The 12,711-nt window shown below is 50.9% G+C and overlaps 1 protein-coding gene across 4 annotated transcripts in view; it reads left to right on the forward strand.

Annotated features, from left to right (window-relative positions):
• The window catches only part of tet3 (tet methylcytosine dioxygenase 3), a 38,732-nt gene that overhangs the window by 7,884 nt on the left and 18,137 nt on the right, over window positions 1-12,711 (forward strand). For 2 of the 4 annotated variants that reach the window (XM_030357627.1, XM_030357628.1), the window contains one exon: window positions 9,031-11,956. In XM_030357627.1, coding sequence (XP_030213487.1) covers window positions 9,079-11,956 — 2,878 coding nt within the window. In that variant the 5' untranslated portion in view covers window positions 9,031-9,078. Of the gene's footprint in view, window positions 1-1,676; window positions 3,579-4,016; window positions 4,771-9,030; window positions 11,957-12,711 lie in introns of those variants that run through there. The other 2 variants (XM_030357629.1, XM_030357626.1) reach the window with 2 other exon arrangements.

Here is a 12,711-nt window from a genome sequence, read left to right on the forward strand (position 1 = left end):
CACACACACACACACACACACACACACACACACGCCTACACACACACACATACACAAAGACACACATTGCTTCATTCTAAAAGGTGGTTTCCCTTTTACTCGTATTCAACTACACAAATTCACCCGAATATGGTGAAGTAAAGGTCTCTGATTGAGTGGAAGGCTGTTTCTATTTGAAAATCCCCCACTGTTTCCTTGACTTTTTAGCGAGGCCAGTTCCCACAAATGAGTTATTCTATTATTTTATTTTTCTCCCACCTACGTCACCTCGCCCACTTGGTGATGTGTGTCATGGTAAACTTTAGTACTTTCTCCTTTTCTTTTAAGAACGGAAGGACCTATGACTCAGACAGAGAGAGAGAGAGAGAGAGAGAGAGAGACAGAGAGAGAGAGAGAGAGAGAGAGAGAGAGAGAGAGAGAGAGAGAGAGAGAGAGAGAGAGAGAGAGAGAGAGAGAGAGAGCGAGAGAGAGAGAGAGAGAGAGAGAGAGAGAGAGAGAGAGAGAGAGAGAGAGAGAGAGAGAAGACCAGAGAGAAAGGGAAAGTCAGGGAGATTGTGACATGATGTGACTTTTTGATACAAGCTCCTCCTACAGACTGTGTGGTTCCCACCATGTGGCCCAGAACCCTCATAAGTCAGAGATGATAGTAGAGATCAGATGAGAGAGAGACAATGAGACAGAGAAGGCAACCGAGAGAGAGAGAGAGAGAGGTTCTTAACTACTGCTTCTTGACAAAGAATCTCAGTAGGTTGAGGAGGTAAAAACTGGTCGCTGAGAGAAAGTGAGGACTTGTTACATAATGCCAGGGTACAGCAGGTGGATAGTAAGTGTTTTCCTATACCTCTATCTCAGTTATAGTGTACACATTACATTTGTTTGAATAGAGACAAATTGACGATGCTTCCCATAGCCTGTTGCCATGGAAACTGTTCAGTGGGTTTGTAGCACTACCCAAGGATTATGAACTATTCAGGCTTTCATTTTGTTTCTGTGTTTGCTTTGTCTTGTTGAAGCAACAACAACAGCGCAATATTAATATAAGTGAAAAATCAATTTCTTCAGCCTTGACAATTGTCCTGAAAAATCTGAATCGATATATATTTGTTCTTAAGGAACTTATCTTTGAGCTTGTTTATCTTGTCGACAACATTTTACAGTGGTCTGGTCATGAATAGTGAACTACCTTCATGAACCCCTTCAGAATAATTGAACAGATTTACATAAAGGAACAGGAATGTCACCCTGAACGTTGGCCACTTTGAACATCCATGAGATCTTATTCTAGTATTCAGTGTTTTATATCGTCAGCACGGTCTCTCAGCAAAGTATTCTATAATATTTTACCTAGAAACCACGCTATCAACCCTTTTTCCAAAAGTGTAATTCCGCTTCATTCAGATATGTTCATCTCGTAGTAATTGGGAGCGAGTCGCGCCACGTAATCTATCGTCTCAGGGGTTAAGTCTGGCTGCGGAGCCAGAAGTGCTGTGTCACTGCGGCTGACTGTGGGTGGGGGGATCAGGCTGAAATGAATGACTGTGTGTGTGTGTGTGTGTGTGCGCGTCGGAAGATGCTGGTGAGATGTTGAACCGTAGGCTTTGTCATATGACACACGCCCACCCGACATAGGCTAGTCAGGCGGGGGGGGGGGGGGGGGGGGGGGGGCTGTTCCAGTGACGATGGCGATGATGTAGGAGTTACATCACTGACGTGTGCTCTCTCTACCTCTCTACCTCTCTACTCGCTCCCTCATTGGCACTTCCTGGTCATGTGATGTAACCTGCTTCTCCGTCCCCTCTCAGTGGTCGGGCTTTTTTTTTTTATCTGCGCCGTGTTTGTCTTTGGCTTTGACGCTCTTATGGATGTGCGCGTGTGTGTGTGCGACTGCGTGCGTGTTTGTGTGTGTGTGGCACAGAGCGGTGGAATATGCTGTTTCGCAGCAGCAGGAGGCGAGAGGTCTGGGGAAGGCAGCGCTCTCAGCCGTGCCTAGCGGAGGAAACCAGAGGAAAACAGAGCAAGGGCGAGAAAGAAGACGAAAGGAAGAGAAAACAAGTTCAAGCTAGAGAGAGACCGAGAGAGAGAGAGAGAGACAGAGAGTGAAAGCCAAGTGAGAGACTGAGACAGAGCCGAAAGCGAGGTCGCTTGAGTCAGTTCAGTTCCAGGCCCGGCACAGCCCGCACAGAGCCACACGCTCGCTCTTATAGCGACAGTACGATAACACGGTGCAGGAAAACCGGACCGCAGGAATGGCCTTTCTCCGCTCCGAAAGCTGCTCTCCACGCTGCGGGCTTCAAAACATCCGACAGCCCCGGAGAGAAGAGGATGACACAGGGCCGGACTACGAACGGGCCAGCTACAGCGACGGCAAGCGGGGAGAGAGAGCGAACGAGGGACGGCAATCACAACGGTCGCGACGGGGATGACGGCGTTGGACATCGGTGGAGAGATAGCGCTGGTTAATGGCGAACGGGCTGAATGAGGGGAAAGTGCCAAGAGAAGAAAAGATAGACAGAGAGAGAAGGAGATAGAGAGAAAGTCAGGACAGCAGAGAAGTGTCCTGTCCTCAGTGAAAACATGGTGGTCATCTCTGCTCTGAGGGGTTCCTCCTTCTTCTCCTTCCTCTTCCTCTTCCTCCTCTTCCCGTCCTTCCACGCAAAATAATAGCGAACTCCCCGATATCGCGCGGCGACTTCTCCTCCGCACTCCTGATCGCCATTCGATTGTATTTCCTCCAGAGATTCCCCGGCTTCCCTCATTTCTTTTGTTTTTCTCCCACAACACCGCTGTGTTACGCGCAGCCTTCGTCCTCATCCTCCTCTTCCTCCGCCGCCACTGAGAAAAACATTATCCGCCACTCTCGCCCTTCCTCGCTCAGCCTGCTCTTCGTTTCCCTCCCGCCCGTCGTTCCCGGGGCTGAATCTCATTGCCATCGCCGTGGCGTGTGTACATCCTCCGTGGCTCGGTGGGATGGAGCGCTGAAGGAATTCCCAGCCGCTGTGGGGGATTATGGGATATGGGAACATCTCGGCTGTCCTCTCGCCCTCCTCGCCTTTCTGGGTTCCTTCCTTCATTCCCTTGAAAGCGTTGGAGAAGGAAGAGAGAGAGAGCATGAGGGATAGAGGGAGCGAGAGAGGTGGTTAGAGAGCTGGTTTCGATCATTGTCTCGCGCGGGTTTCCTGGGTGGACCACGTTGACGGCTACAGGTTGCAACAGATGGAAAGCCTCTGGGTTTGCTGGTCTTACTGGGAGATGGGCGCCGGTCCCGACTGGTGTTTGTTGTAGATGTTACAAAACAAGCATGAAGGACAACTACACCACCACCACCACCACCTCTGGTTGTGCCCTTGCTGCCCCGTCCGTTCCAGAGGTGACTGGTTCGCAAACCAGATGGAGGGAGACCTCTACGCATGGAGAATATGTCGACATAGACGCAGACAGTTCAACAACTCTCTTTCTAACCTCACTACCTTTTTTCCATCTTCCCCGACGCCGTCTCTGCGAGGTTGAGAACGCCACCACGCGCGTGCCGGCTTCAACGCGCCGAGCTTCCCCTCACGCAGACGCCAGACAAATATAATGTAATAACATGTTGCGGGGGGGGGGGGGGGGGCAGTGTTATCTAATGTGTCAGAACACTATTTGGGTATTCATGGTTTTCCTGCAATGGAGAGAGACTGAGAGGCAGATTCTGCTGATTGGCCATAGTTGTGCTGCAGCTTGCTGTTTCTAAGGCTGCCGCTATAGAGTCCACCCCCTCTGTGTGTGTGTGTGTGTGTGTGTGTGTGTGTGTGTGTCTCTCTCTCTCTCTCTCTCCCTCTCTGTGTCTTTGTCGCTCGCTCTGTGCTGCTGCTCACTGCGCACTCCTCCATTCCGCCGTACGTACGTGCCCACATTGGCTCAGATAATGGCCTCTCGCTCTGCACACACACACACACACACACAAGACAGAGAGCGAGAGAGAGAGGGGGGGGGAGGAGGAGCGAGAGAGAGAGAGGTGCAGCATAGAGCCTGTGAGCAGCAGAGGGAGGGGGGGGGGAGGAGCAGTTTGGAGGGCGAGTGAGTGAAAAGAGAGCAGGGGAGAGAGACAGAGAGCAGGGAAGGTGGGGGCTGCACCGGGAGAAGCCGACTGCAAAGAGCCGGAGAGAATAGGAAAGAAAGGAGAGGCGATATTGAAAAGGATAAGCGAGGAGCAGGGGAGATAATCAGAGAGAACGGAGGGAACAGGACGAGACGGCCGTAGAGACACAGAGAGGAGAAAGAGGGAGAGAGAGAGAGAGCGAGAAGCAGAAGGCGTGCAGTGTGTGTTTGTGTGTGTGTGTGTGTATGAGTGTGGGAGGGAGGCGGTGTGTGTCGTGCGCGAGAGGCTCTTAGCCGAACGTTGGTCTGTGTGTGTGTGTGTGTGTGTGTGTGTGTGTGTGTGTGTGTGTGTGTGTGTGTTATTCTTCAAGCTCTGTGTGCGCGTGGTGTGTAAGCGCGTGTGCTTCGGCGGCTCTCTGTGTCTGAGTCTCTGCACAGCGTAGAGAGAGAGAGAGAGGGAGAGGGAGAGGAGGGAGAGAGAGGGAGAGAGAGAGAGAGGGGGAGAGAGAGAGAGAGAGAGGGAACACAAAGTGAGATAGCGCAACCGCGCACGTACACCTCGTCGCTCTGCACGACACTACACAGCGCTTGTGGCCGTGGCGAGCGGCGACCAGGGACTCTCATGGTGCGTTCCGTCTTGTCTCCCTTCTGCTGTGTGACCGCTACCTCTGTCTTGCAGACACCTAGAGCCATGTAAGTAGCCGTCTCTTTCTCTCTCCCTCTCTGTCTCCATCACTCTCCCCCTCTTACTTTATCTCCCCCCTATCTCTCTCTTGCCTCACGCACCCTCTCGCTCTCTCTCTCCCTCGCTCCCGGTACACTGCTCACATATGGGCTTTATGCTCCTGTTTTTTTTCATCCTTGTGCTATCGCTGGAGTTGTTTCGTCCAAGTGTTTAAGAGGTGCACTCTCCTGTACTGTACAATACCCCCCCCCCCCCCCCCCCCCTCACCACCACCACCACCCCAACCCCCAACCCCCTCTCTCCTTCTCCCCCATGTCTGTACTCTGTAACCTCCCCTCTCCTCCCTCCCCCTCCCTCTTTAATTTAGCTCTTTGTTTGGTGCTGTCATCTCCGGGGGTCATCGGTTAGGGCCAGTAGGGCACGTGAGGCTGGTGGAGGCTGTGTGTGTCGGCCGCTCTGCCATTTCTCTGAGCGTGGGCTTGTTTAAAGAGCCGCCAACGAGACTAGCCAAACAGGTTCCGCAGCTGCTAGCGCTGTGGTGTGTGGATGTTATGGAAAGACTGTTTGTGTATCGCTGTGTGTGTGTGTGTGTGTGTGTGTGTGTGTGTGTGTGTGTGTGTGGTGTGTGTGTGTGTGTGTGTGTGCGTGTTTGCAGCTATACGTGTGTTTGAGCGGTATAAAGAGTTATCCGATACTACTATAGTAGTGGTAGCACTGCTATGTTATGGTGATGGTGTTGTTGGTAGTAACTGTAGTAATAGTCAAGTAACAGTAGTGTCATAATAATAATGAATTACGTTTTGCACACTCTTGAACCAATTGAACTTGAAGCATGTTATACTAGTAGTTGTAGTATTGGCAGTGCTGGTAGTAATTGTAGTAATTGTATAGTAATAGTAGTAGTCCTCATAATAATGAACTTAATTCTGAGCATTTCTTGAACCCAATGCACTTGAAGCAGTAGTAGCATTAGAAGTAGTAGAAGTTATAGTGGAGGTGGTGGTGGTGGTGGTGGTAGTAGTAGTTATAGTGGGGATGTTGGTAGTAGGAATAGCAGTGGTAATAAAGATAACAAAGAATATAGTCCAGCGCTTTTCTTGATACCAATGCACTGGAAGCAGTATTAGTAGTAGTTATGTTGACGGTGGGGCTAATAGTAGTAGTGGTTGTAGTAGTAGTAGATTAGCAGTTATAGTGGTGGTGATACTAGTAGTAGTTATAGTGGTGGTTGTGTTAGTAATAGTTATGGTGGGGGTAGTAGTAGTCTTAGTTATAGTGCTGGTGGTAGTAGTAATAGTTAAAGTGGTGGTGCTGGTAGTAGTAGTATTTATGGCGGTGGCTGTAGTAGTCGTAATAGTTGGGGTTGTAGTAGAAGTAGTAGTTTTAGTGGTGGTGGTTGTAGTAGTAGTAGTAGTTATAGTGGTGGTGGTTGTAGTAGTAGTAGTAGCAGTATTTATGGTGGTGGTGGTTGTAGTAGTTATGATGGTGGTGGTAGTAGTAGTAATATTATTAGTTGTAGTAGTTACAGTGGTGGTGGTTGTGGTAGTAATAGTAGTAGTTATAGTGGTGGTTGTGCTAGTAGGAATAGCAGTAGTAACAAAAACAACAATGAATAGAATCCAGCGCCTTTCTTGAACCCAGTGCTCTGGAAGCAGCGGCGGCGGCGGCAGTAGTAGTAGTAGTTAGAGGCGTGTTATGTGTACATATTTGTGGGAGCATGCGGTCTGCCTCGTCAGAGCGCTGGGCTGAGTCCCGCTCTGTACGTCACGGGGGCACCAAGGACACGGGGAGGTGCGTTCCCAGGCCCCTGGGGGCCGGCGGTGGGGTCCACCATCTCCTTCCTGTACCTCACCGGTTAGATTGACTCCCACGCGAGTGAGTGGCCTGGAACCGGTGCTCAGTGCCCTGGTTCCTCTAGTCTTAACGCTGTGTGACGGTGGTTGTGGTGATTGGGGGGGGGGGGGGGGGGACGCCCGAGACATGTCATGTTTAGGTAGGAGAGGAATGAGGAAGAGAGATTGGACATTTGACAACCTGTGTGCGTGTGTGTGTGTGTGTGTGTGTGTTCATGTGTGCGTGTTCTGTCTCCACACAGTGTCACAACACGACGGTTTCACACAACCGCCTCAGCCACTAACCCTCAAACCCCTCCACCCCCCCCCCACCTCCCCTTGCTTCTGAGCCATCTGATCCTGCTGATAGTTCAGACATGAGGATTCTGTCGTATTGCACGCCGGCTGTTGACTGGACCCCCTCCCCCTCTCTCCATCCATACTCACACACCCCATTAAGCTACCCTGCTTTACCCCCTTTTCTCCCTCCCCAGAATCCCCCCCCTCCTCCCCGTCCTCCTCCCACATCGCCAGTAGACACCAAGCACAGAAGGTGTGGGAAGTGAAAGGACAAGAGCATGCTGGCGCTGTAATGAATGAAATGTAATGAGCCACCACTGAAGGCCTGTTGCACTTCAAACAATACGCCGTAGCTATATGTAAAGCCCTACTGTAACCCCAAATGGACTGGAGATCAGTGGTGAGGAACTCTGTTTCTCCCTGACCTGGTACCGGTTTTTAGATTTGTTGCAACAACAAGTTAACCATTCATTGGTTTGGTTGTTTTTCTTGAGATTGGTTTCGGCGGTTTTGAGGTCCAGACTCCAGACTGCATGCTTGCTGGTCTTGGGGTTCTGGCTGCGTGATGTTTGAGTAGTGGGTTATTCATCTGTTTTTTTTAGTCTTTGTGCCTTTCATGTCCTCAGAAGCTTGGCATCATGCCAGCTGGAGTGTGTGTTTGTGTGTGTGTGTGTGTGTGTGTGGTGTTGTGGGGTTTGCGTCTAAGCTTAAGTACATTTACACTGTCCCCTTTTAGCTGTGCTAACATCATACAGTATTTTGACTTGATATGTTAGGCTTGAGGTACCACCCTCCTGGACTCTGTTAATCATTCCTCGGGATAGACTTTGAAACACTATGGCGTTTTAAACGTATTCAACACTAACTTTGGATAACTTATTGCCAACAGATGAGGTATTTCCATTTAACATTTAGCCACATCTTGTGTTATAAACACCAACTAGGTAGACCATAGCTGGCTGCAGAGTAACTCACACTGTACAATCTGAATTGACTTCCCAAGCATATTTTGTTTAATATTTCTATGTATCTTTTTAGCTTCCTATTAATTCACTTTAAACATTGGTCATACCCACTCTGAATGAGGTCATTCTTCTCCAAACATTGTCCTCCTTTATGTCAGATCATGCTGGAGCCATGTTGCGGTTGCAAAATTCCATTAATTATATTTCTAGTTTTGATAGATGGTTTATAAAGCTTTGCGGCTTTGTTTCTGCTCTCACACTAGTTGCACACACCAAAGGTTTTGAGGGTCTCAGCTTACAGGTAGGCCTTCTTAAGCAAGATGCATAACCTCAAACTCTCTTTAAGTTTCTTTGAGTCAAAGTGTCTGTTAATAGTAAATCGTCATATTTACAATGTTGAATCAGTTACGAGGTGTTACCTCTACCAAGTAGGGACTATGGGACAAGCCTGGGCCCAGGTATTATTGGTCCCTGTTCAAAGTTTGGGCCGTTTAGTTGCGCTGCCTTGCTCATAAAAAAGGTTTATTAGATAAAGAGAGAATGGTCAAATGGTTTATAAGCTCCATCAGGGCAGAATAAGACGAAAATACATGACACATTCACATGATACATGATACATTAATTTACCAGTGCACAGATTCACAGAAATCAAGTGATCTCACAGTTCATGGACTTGTGACTCCTACACTGGCCTGTTGTGTAAGGACTTCTGTAAAGCAATTGTATTTTACTTCCTTTAACAGTGAATGTTCTGTGCAGACTAGTGACTAAATAACCTCCCCACATTTCTCTTTGTAAATGAATTGAGTTAAACCTAAACAGTTAGATCCAAAAATTTTATCAGTGATTATTTAATCTGTTATATATATTATATAACATATGTGGTACCTGTTTATTCCTAGTGTTGCAGGGACCTGTATCGTATTGGTATACGACACACTAGTTATGTTAACGTTTGTATTACATCACCGTGCTATTTCCTAGGGCTGTGTTTTTCTATATTTTGTACCTGCTTGTTGTTCTTGAGTTGTGTGTGCTTGTGTCTCCTGTTTGTCTCCTTGCTGTCATGCTTGTCTGTGTCTGATGTACTTTCCCTTTGAGGGTTTTAAAAGTTGATTGAATCCTAATCTGTCATGACTGACACTCATCTCTCTCCATATTTCTCCTTTAGACTGTTTTGGAAGCTGATTCGTTGGATGGCCCCAGAAGAGGAGGCCAGATGGAAATCGGGTCACATGACCGCCTCCAGGAAGGCATGCTGAGCCTGGAACGGGCCAATGGGGCGAGGCGCTACCCAAATAATGAGGATCCCTCCACGGAATCAGAGCAGCAAAGGGCAGGGAGCATACCCCCAGGGCAGGACAAGTTCGGCGACCCCCAACAGCAGCTGCCCTGCTGGAAGAGTCAGGGTGGTGCAGCTCCTGGTGGGCCCGTCCACCAAGCAGACATGGAGGACGCCCGCAACCTTGTGGCTTTCTCTGCTAGCCTGGACTCCTTGCCCCCCTCCTCGTCCTCCTGCACTGCCGTCCCAGTGAAGCCCAACCCTACCAAGCTGTATGAAAAGTTCTCCCAGGAGATGGACTCTGATGGTGCGGAGGCCAGACCCACTGCAGGGGCGCCCAAAGGAGGGGTCAAGTCTCCAGAAGACATTAACACTTTACAGACCGCACTGAGCCAGGCCAAGCATGGGCACAAACCTCCCAACTGTGACTGTGATGGACCTGACTGTCCCGACTACCTGGAGTGGCTGCAGAAGAAGATCAAGATGGCGGCCAATGAAGATAACATGCCCTGCAAAATAAAGAGAGTGGCTCCTCACTCACAGCAGCCTGATCTTCAACAACCCCAACCCCACCACTTCCCTCAACCCCAGCACTCTATGAATGGAGCCCACTCCGTTCATAGTGTCTCTACTCCGTACCAGCAGCACCAAGGGCACCAAGGATCCCATCCAGGTACCCTACCCTGCACCAAAGCTCCTATTCCCTGCTCCCCACAGGTTCTCTCTATAGCCAAGGAAAAGAATGTCAGTCTCCAGACAGCCATTGCTATAGAGGCTCTGACCCAATTGTCTGGCACCGGTCCACAGGCTGCTGGCTCTCAAGGCCAGGCCTCAATGCCAGGTCACATCCATCAGCATTACCCACATGCTCATAATCACCCTTCCAAGCCTCAGAATGGAACCCACTTCTACCCATCCTCCCAGAGCCCCCTCCTGTCCTCACGTTCACAATCCGTCCCACCGGGGCTAAACCCAAGCCAAGAGGCCATGGTGTCCTGGGAGCAAAACAGACCCCAGTCCCAGGGTCAGCCAGCCCACACCTCCCCTCTTCCATCCTCTAACTCCTGCTTTCCGAGCCAAGGGAAACCCCCGGGCTACAGCCCACACCCCCAGCAGTGGCAGGAGGGCTCCGGTGCCGCCCCCACCAGCCAGAGGAGCCAGTGGATGCCTGACAACTCAGCTCCGCCCAACATTAGCATAGACCCCATGTCTGAGCTTAAACAGTTGCTTGGGGACAGCGGTGGAAAGTTAGGCAAACCTCGCTTCAAGCATCCTGTCCAACACCAATATAGCCCAAGTGAGAATTTCCAGGCCCAGGGCCATCCAGGGTCTGCCAGGATAAAGCAGGAGCCAGACTCGGGGGAGTATTACCATAACATTGCCACCATGGGACATTATGGCAAAATGAATGGTCAACAGGGCCAGCACTACTCTGGGCCACCGTTGTCTCCTGGCCAAGCAGCAATTTGTCACTCAACTCAGGCAGCACTGCAGCAGCATCTTACCTACAAGAGGAACCTCTTTTCGAACCATGCTCCTGGCTTCGGGGGGCTCGACGAGCGGTCTCCGTCAGCTTGCCAAAATCTAAAAAAGTGGTGGCCTCAAGTTGGACCTGAGGGAATGAACCCCCTAGCAATCAAACAGGAGCCCAAGGAACCCAAGAAGAAGAAGACCCCTCAAAGCAAATCCACGAGTGGGGTGCCAGCAAGCCCTCAGACACCCAAACCCAAACCAATAGTTATCAAGAAGACCAAGCAGAAAGCCTCATTGCCAACCTTCCTGCCTCAGAATCAGATCAGTGTAGTGAAACCCTCACCCCATGCTCTAGTCAGAGCCCCGTTCCAAGCCAGTCTGCCAGCTGGTTCTTTCCCCTCTCTGACCCTTCCAAGCCTTCCCTCTCAGGCTGCGGCTGCAGGCCTCCCTGCCCCAGCCAGCTCTCAGGTATCCACATCCATCCCCCTGATTATCAACTCTACTGCTCCCGCCTTGTCCGACAACACTCTGGCTCCCATGGGTCCTCCAATCCAGCCTGCTGGCCCTGAAAACCATCTTAAGAGAGAGACTGATGGCATGGCCCCTACTGACAGCAGCAGCACCCCCACCACCACCATACCTCTTACCTCTACATCCAGCACCTCGCAGTTACCAAGCCTCAACCACGTTGACCCAAAGTTCGAAGACCTGATGCTCCAGTTTGAGGCAGAATTCGGGGATTCACCAGCTCCGGTGCTCCCTGCAAGCCAGCCCATGGAGCAAGCCCCGACAGCAGCTAAAGCAGTGGTAAGCCACGGTCATGTCAACGCTAACTCAGGACCTGATGGGTTCTCGTTGTCATCGAACACCCAGGCCGATCCTCTCGGCCTCTCCGCCCCACCCAGCTCTGAGCCCAATCCAGCAGGCCAAGAGATGGAAGTCGACGCAAACAAAACAGGGAGCCAATGTGAAGCAGGCTCAAGCCTGGCCTCTGAAGTAAACCCTGCACAGGAACAGCACCCGAGGGACCAGGCACTCTCTTTGCAGACTCAGCAGGCTCTCCTGGAGCAGCAGCAGCCCAAGGCCCTTGAAGACCCATTCAACATGCCCTTCTCGCCGCTGCCCAAACGCATGAAGATTGAGAATTCTGGAGGGCTGACCGTGCTGTCCACTACATGCTACTCAGAGGAAGACACGCCCACTAAGGATAGTCTACCCTGCTCGCCGTCCCTCCGAGGCTTCCTGGAATCCCCTCTACGCTACCTGGACACGCCCACCAAGAACCTCCTGGACACGCCCGCAAAGGACCTGCAGGCAGAGTTCCCCGTCTGTGACTGTGTTGGTGAGTTGGCAAGCTTACTGCTATGTGCATTAAAATACATTGGGTTGTCAATGCTATGCTGAGCTAAGATTCTCCAAAAATAACAGACAGAAGGTAAGCCGTGCATGGAATACGAACGGTTCAAACCGTACGAGTGTTTCAGGTGATATTATGAGATACAGAGTTCAGCAGAACACCCACGTTTTAACATATTAACACAATCCCCATTCTACACGACACTTGCCAACCTTATCTAACGACAACAATACTTCCTATCCACCAAGGGCCACAAGCGCTCTTAACACAACCTCGATCCGAGCAGAGCTAGCATCCTGTCACTATGACCATGATTAGCATATCCCCTCCCACCTTTTGCGCTGCAAAGGTGGGAGGGGGGATCGTTATTACATCAGTGCCACCCACCCCACCCGCATCCCCATCCCCACCGCAACATCAGGTGACGGGCACCCCTTCCCCCCCCCAGCTCCTCGCGCCGGGCACCCGGCTGTCTGTGTCTGAGAATGTGGGCGGCGTTGCCAGGGGTGTGCGGCTGCTGTGCCCAGGGATACAGTACCGTCCACCCCGGCCTGTGAACAGTGGGAGGCTCTGGGGGTTGTGGCGGGGAGTAATAGGGGCTGGGAGAGGGAGCCTATTGTGTCGGCCCAGGCTGTGACAGGTTGGCCTACCAGAGCAGAAGGCGCTCACTCAGCCCTTTGTTAGGCCGGGTTTGCTTTACAGAGTGGATAGGGGCTGCAGTAGAGCAACGTTTACCCCTG

This window comes from Gadus morhua, chromosome 6 (genome assembly GCF_902167405.1).
Source record: "Gadus morhua chromosome 6, gadMor3.0, whole genome shotgun sequence".
Classification (NCBI taxonomy): domain Eukaryota; kingdom Metazoa; phylum Chordata; class Actinopteri; order Gadiformes; family Gadidae; genus Gadus; species Gadus morhua.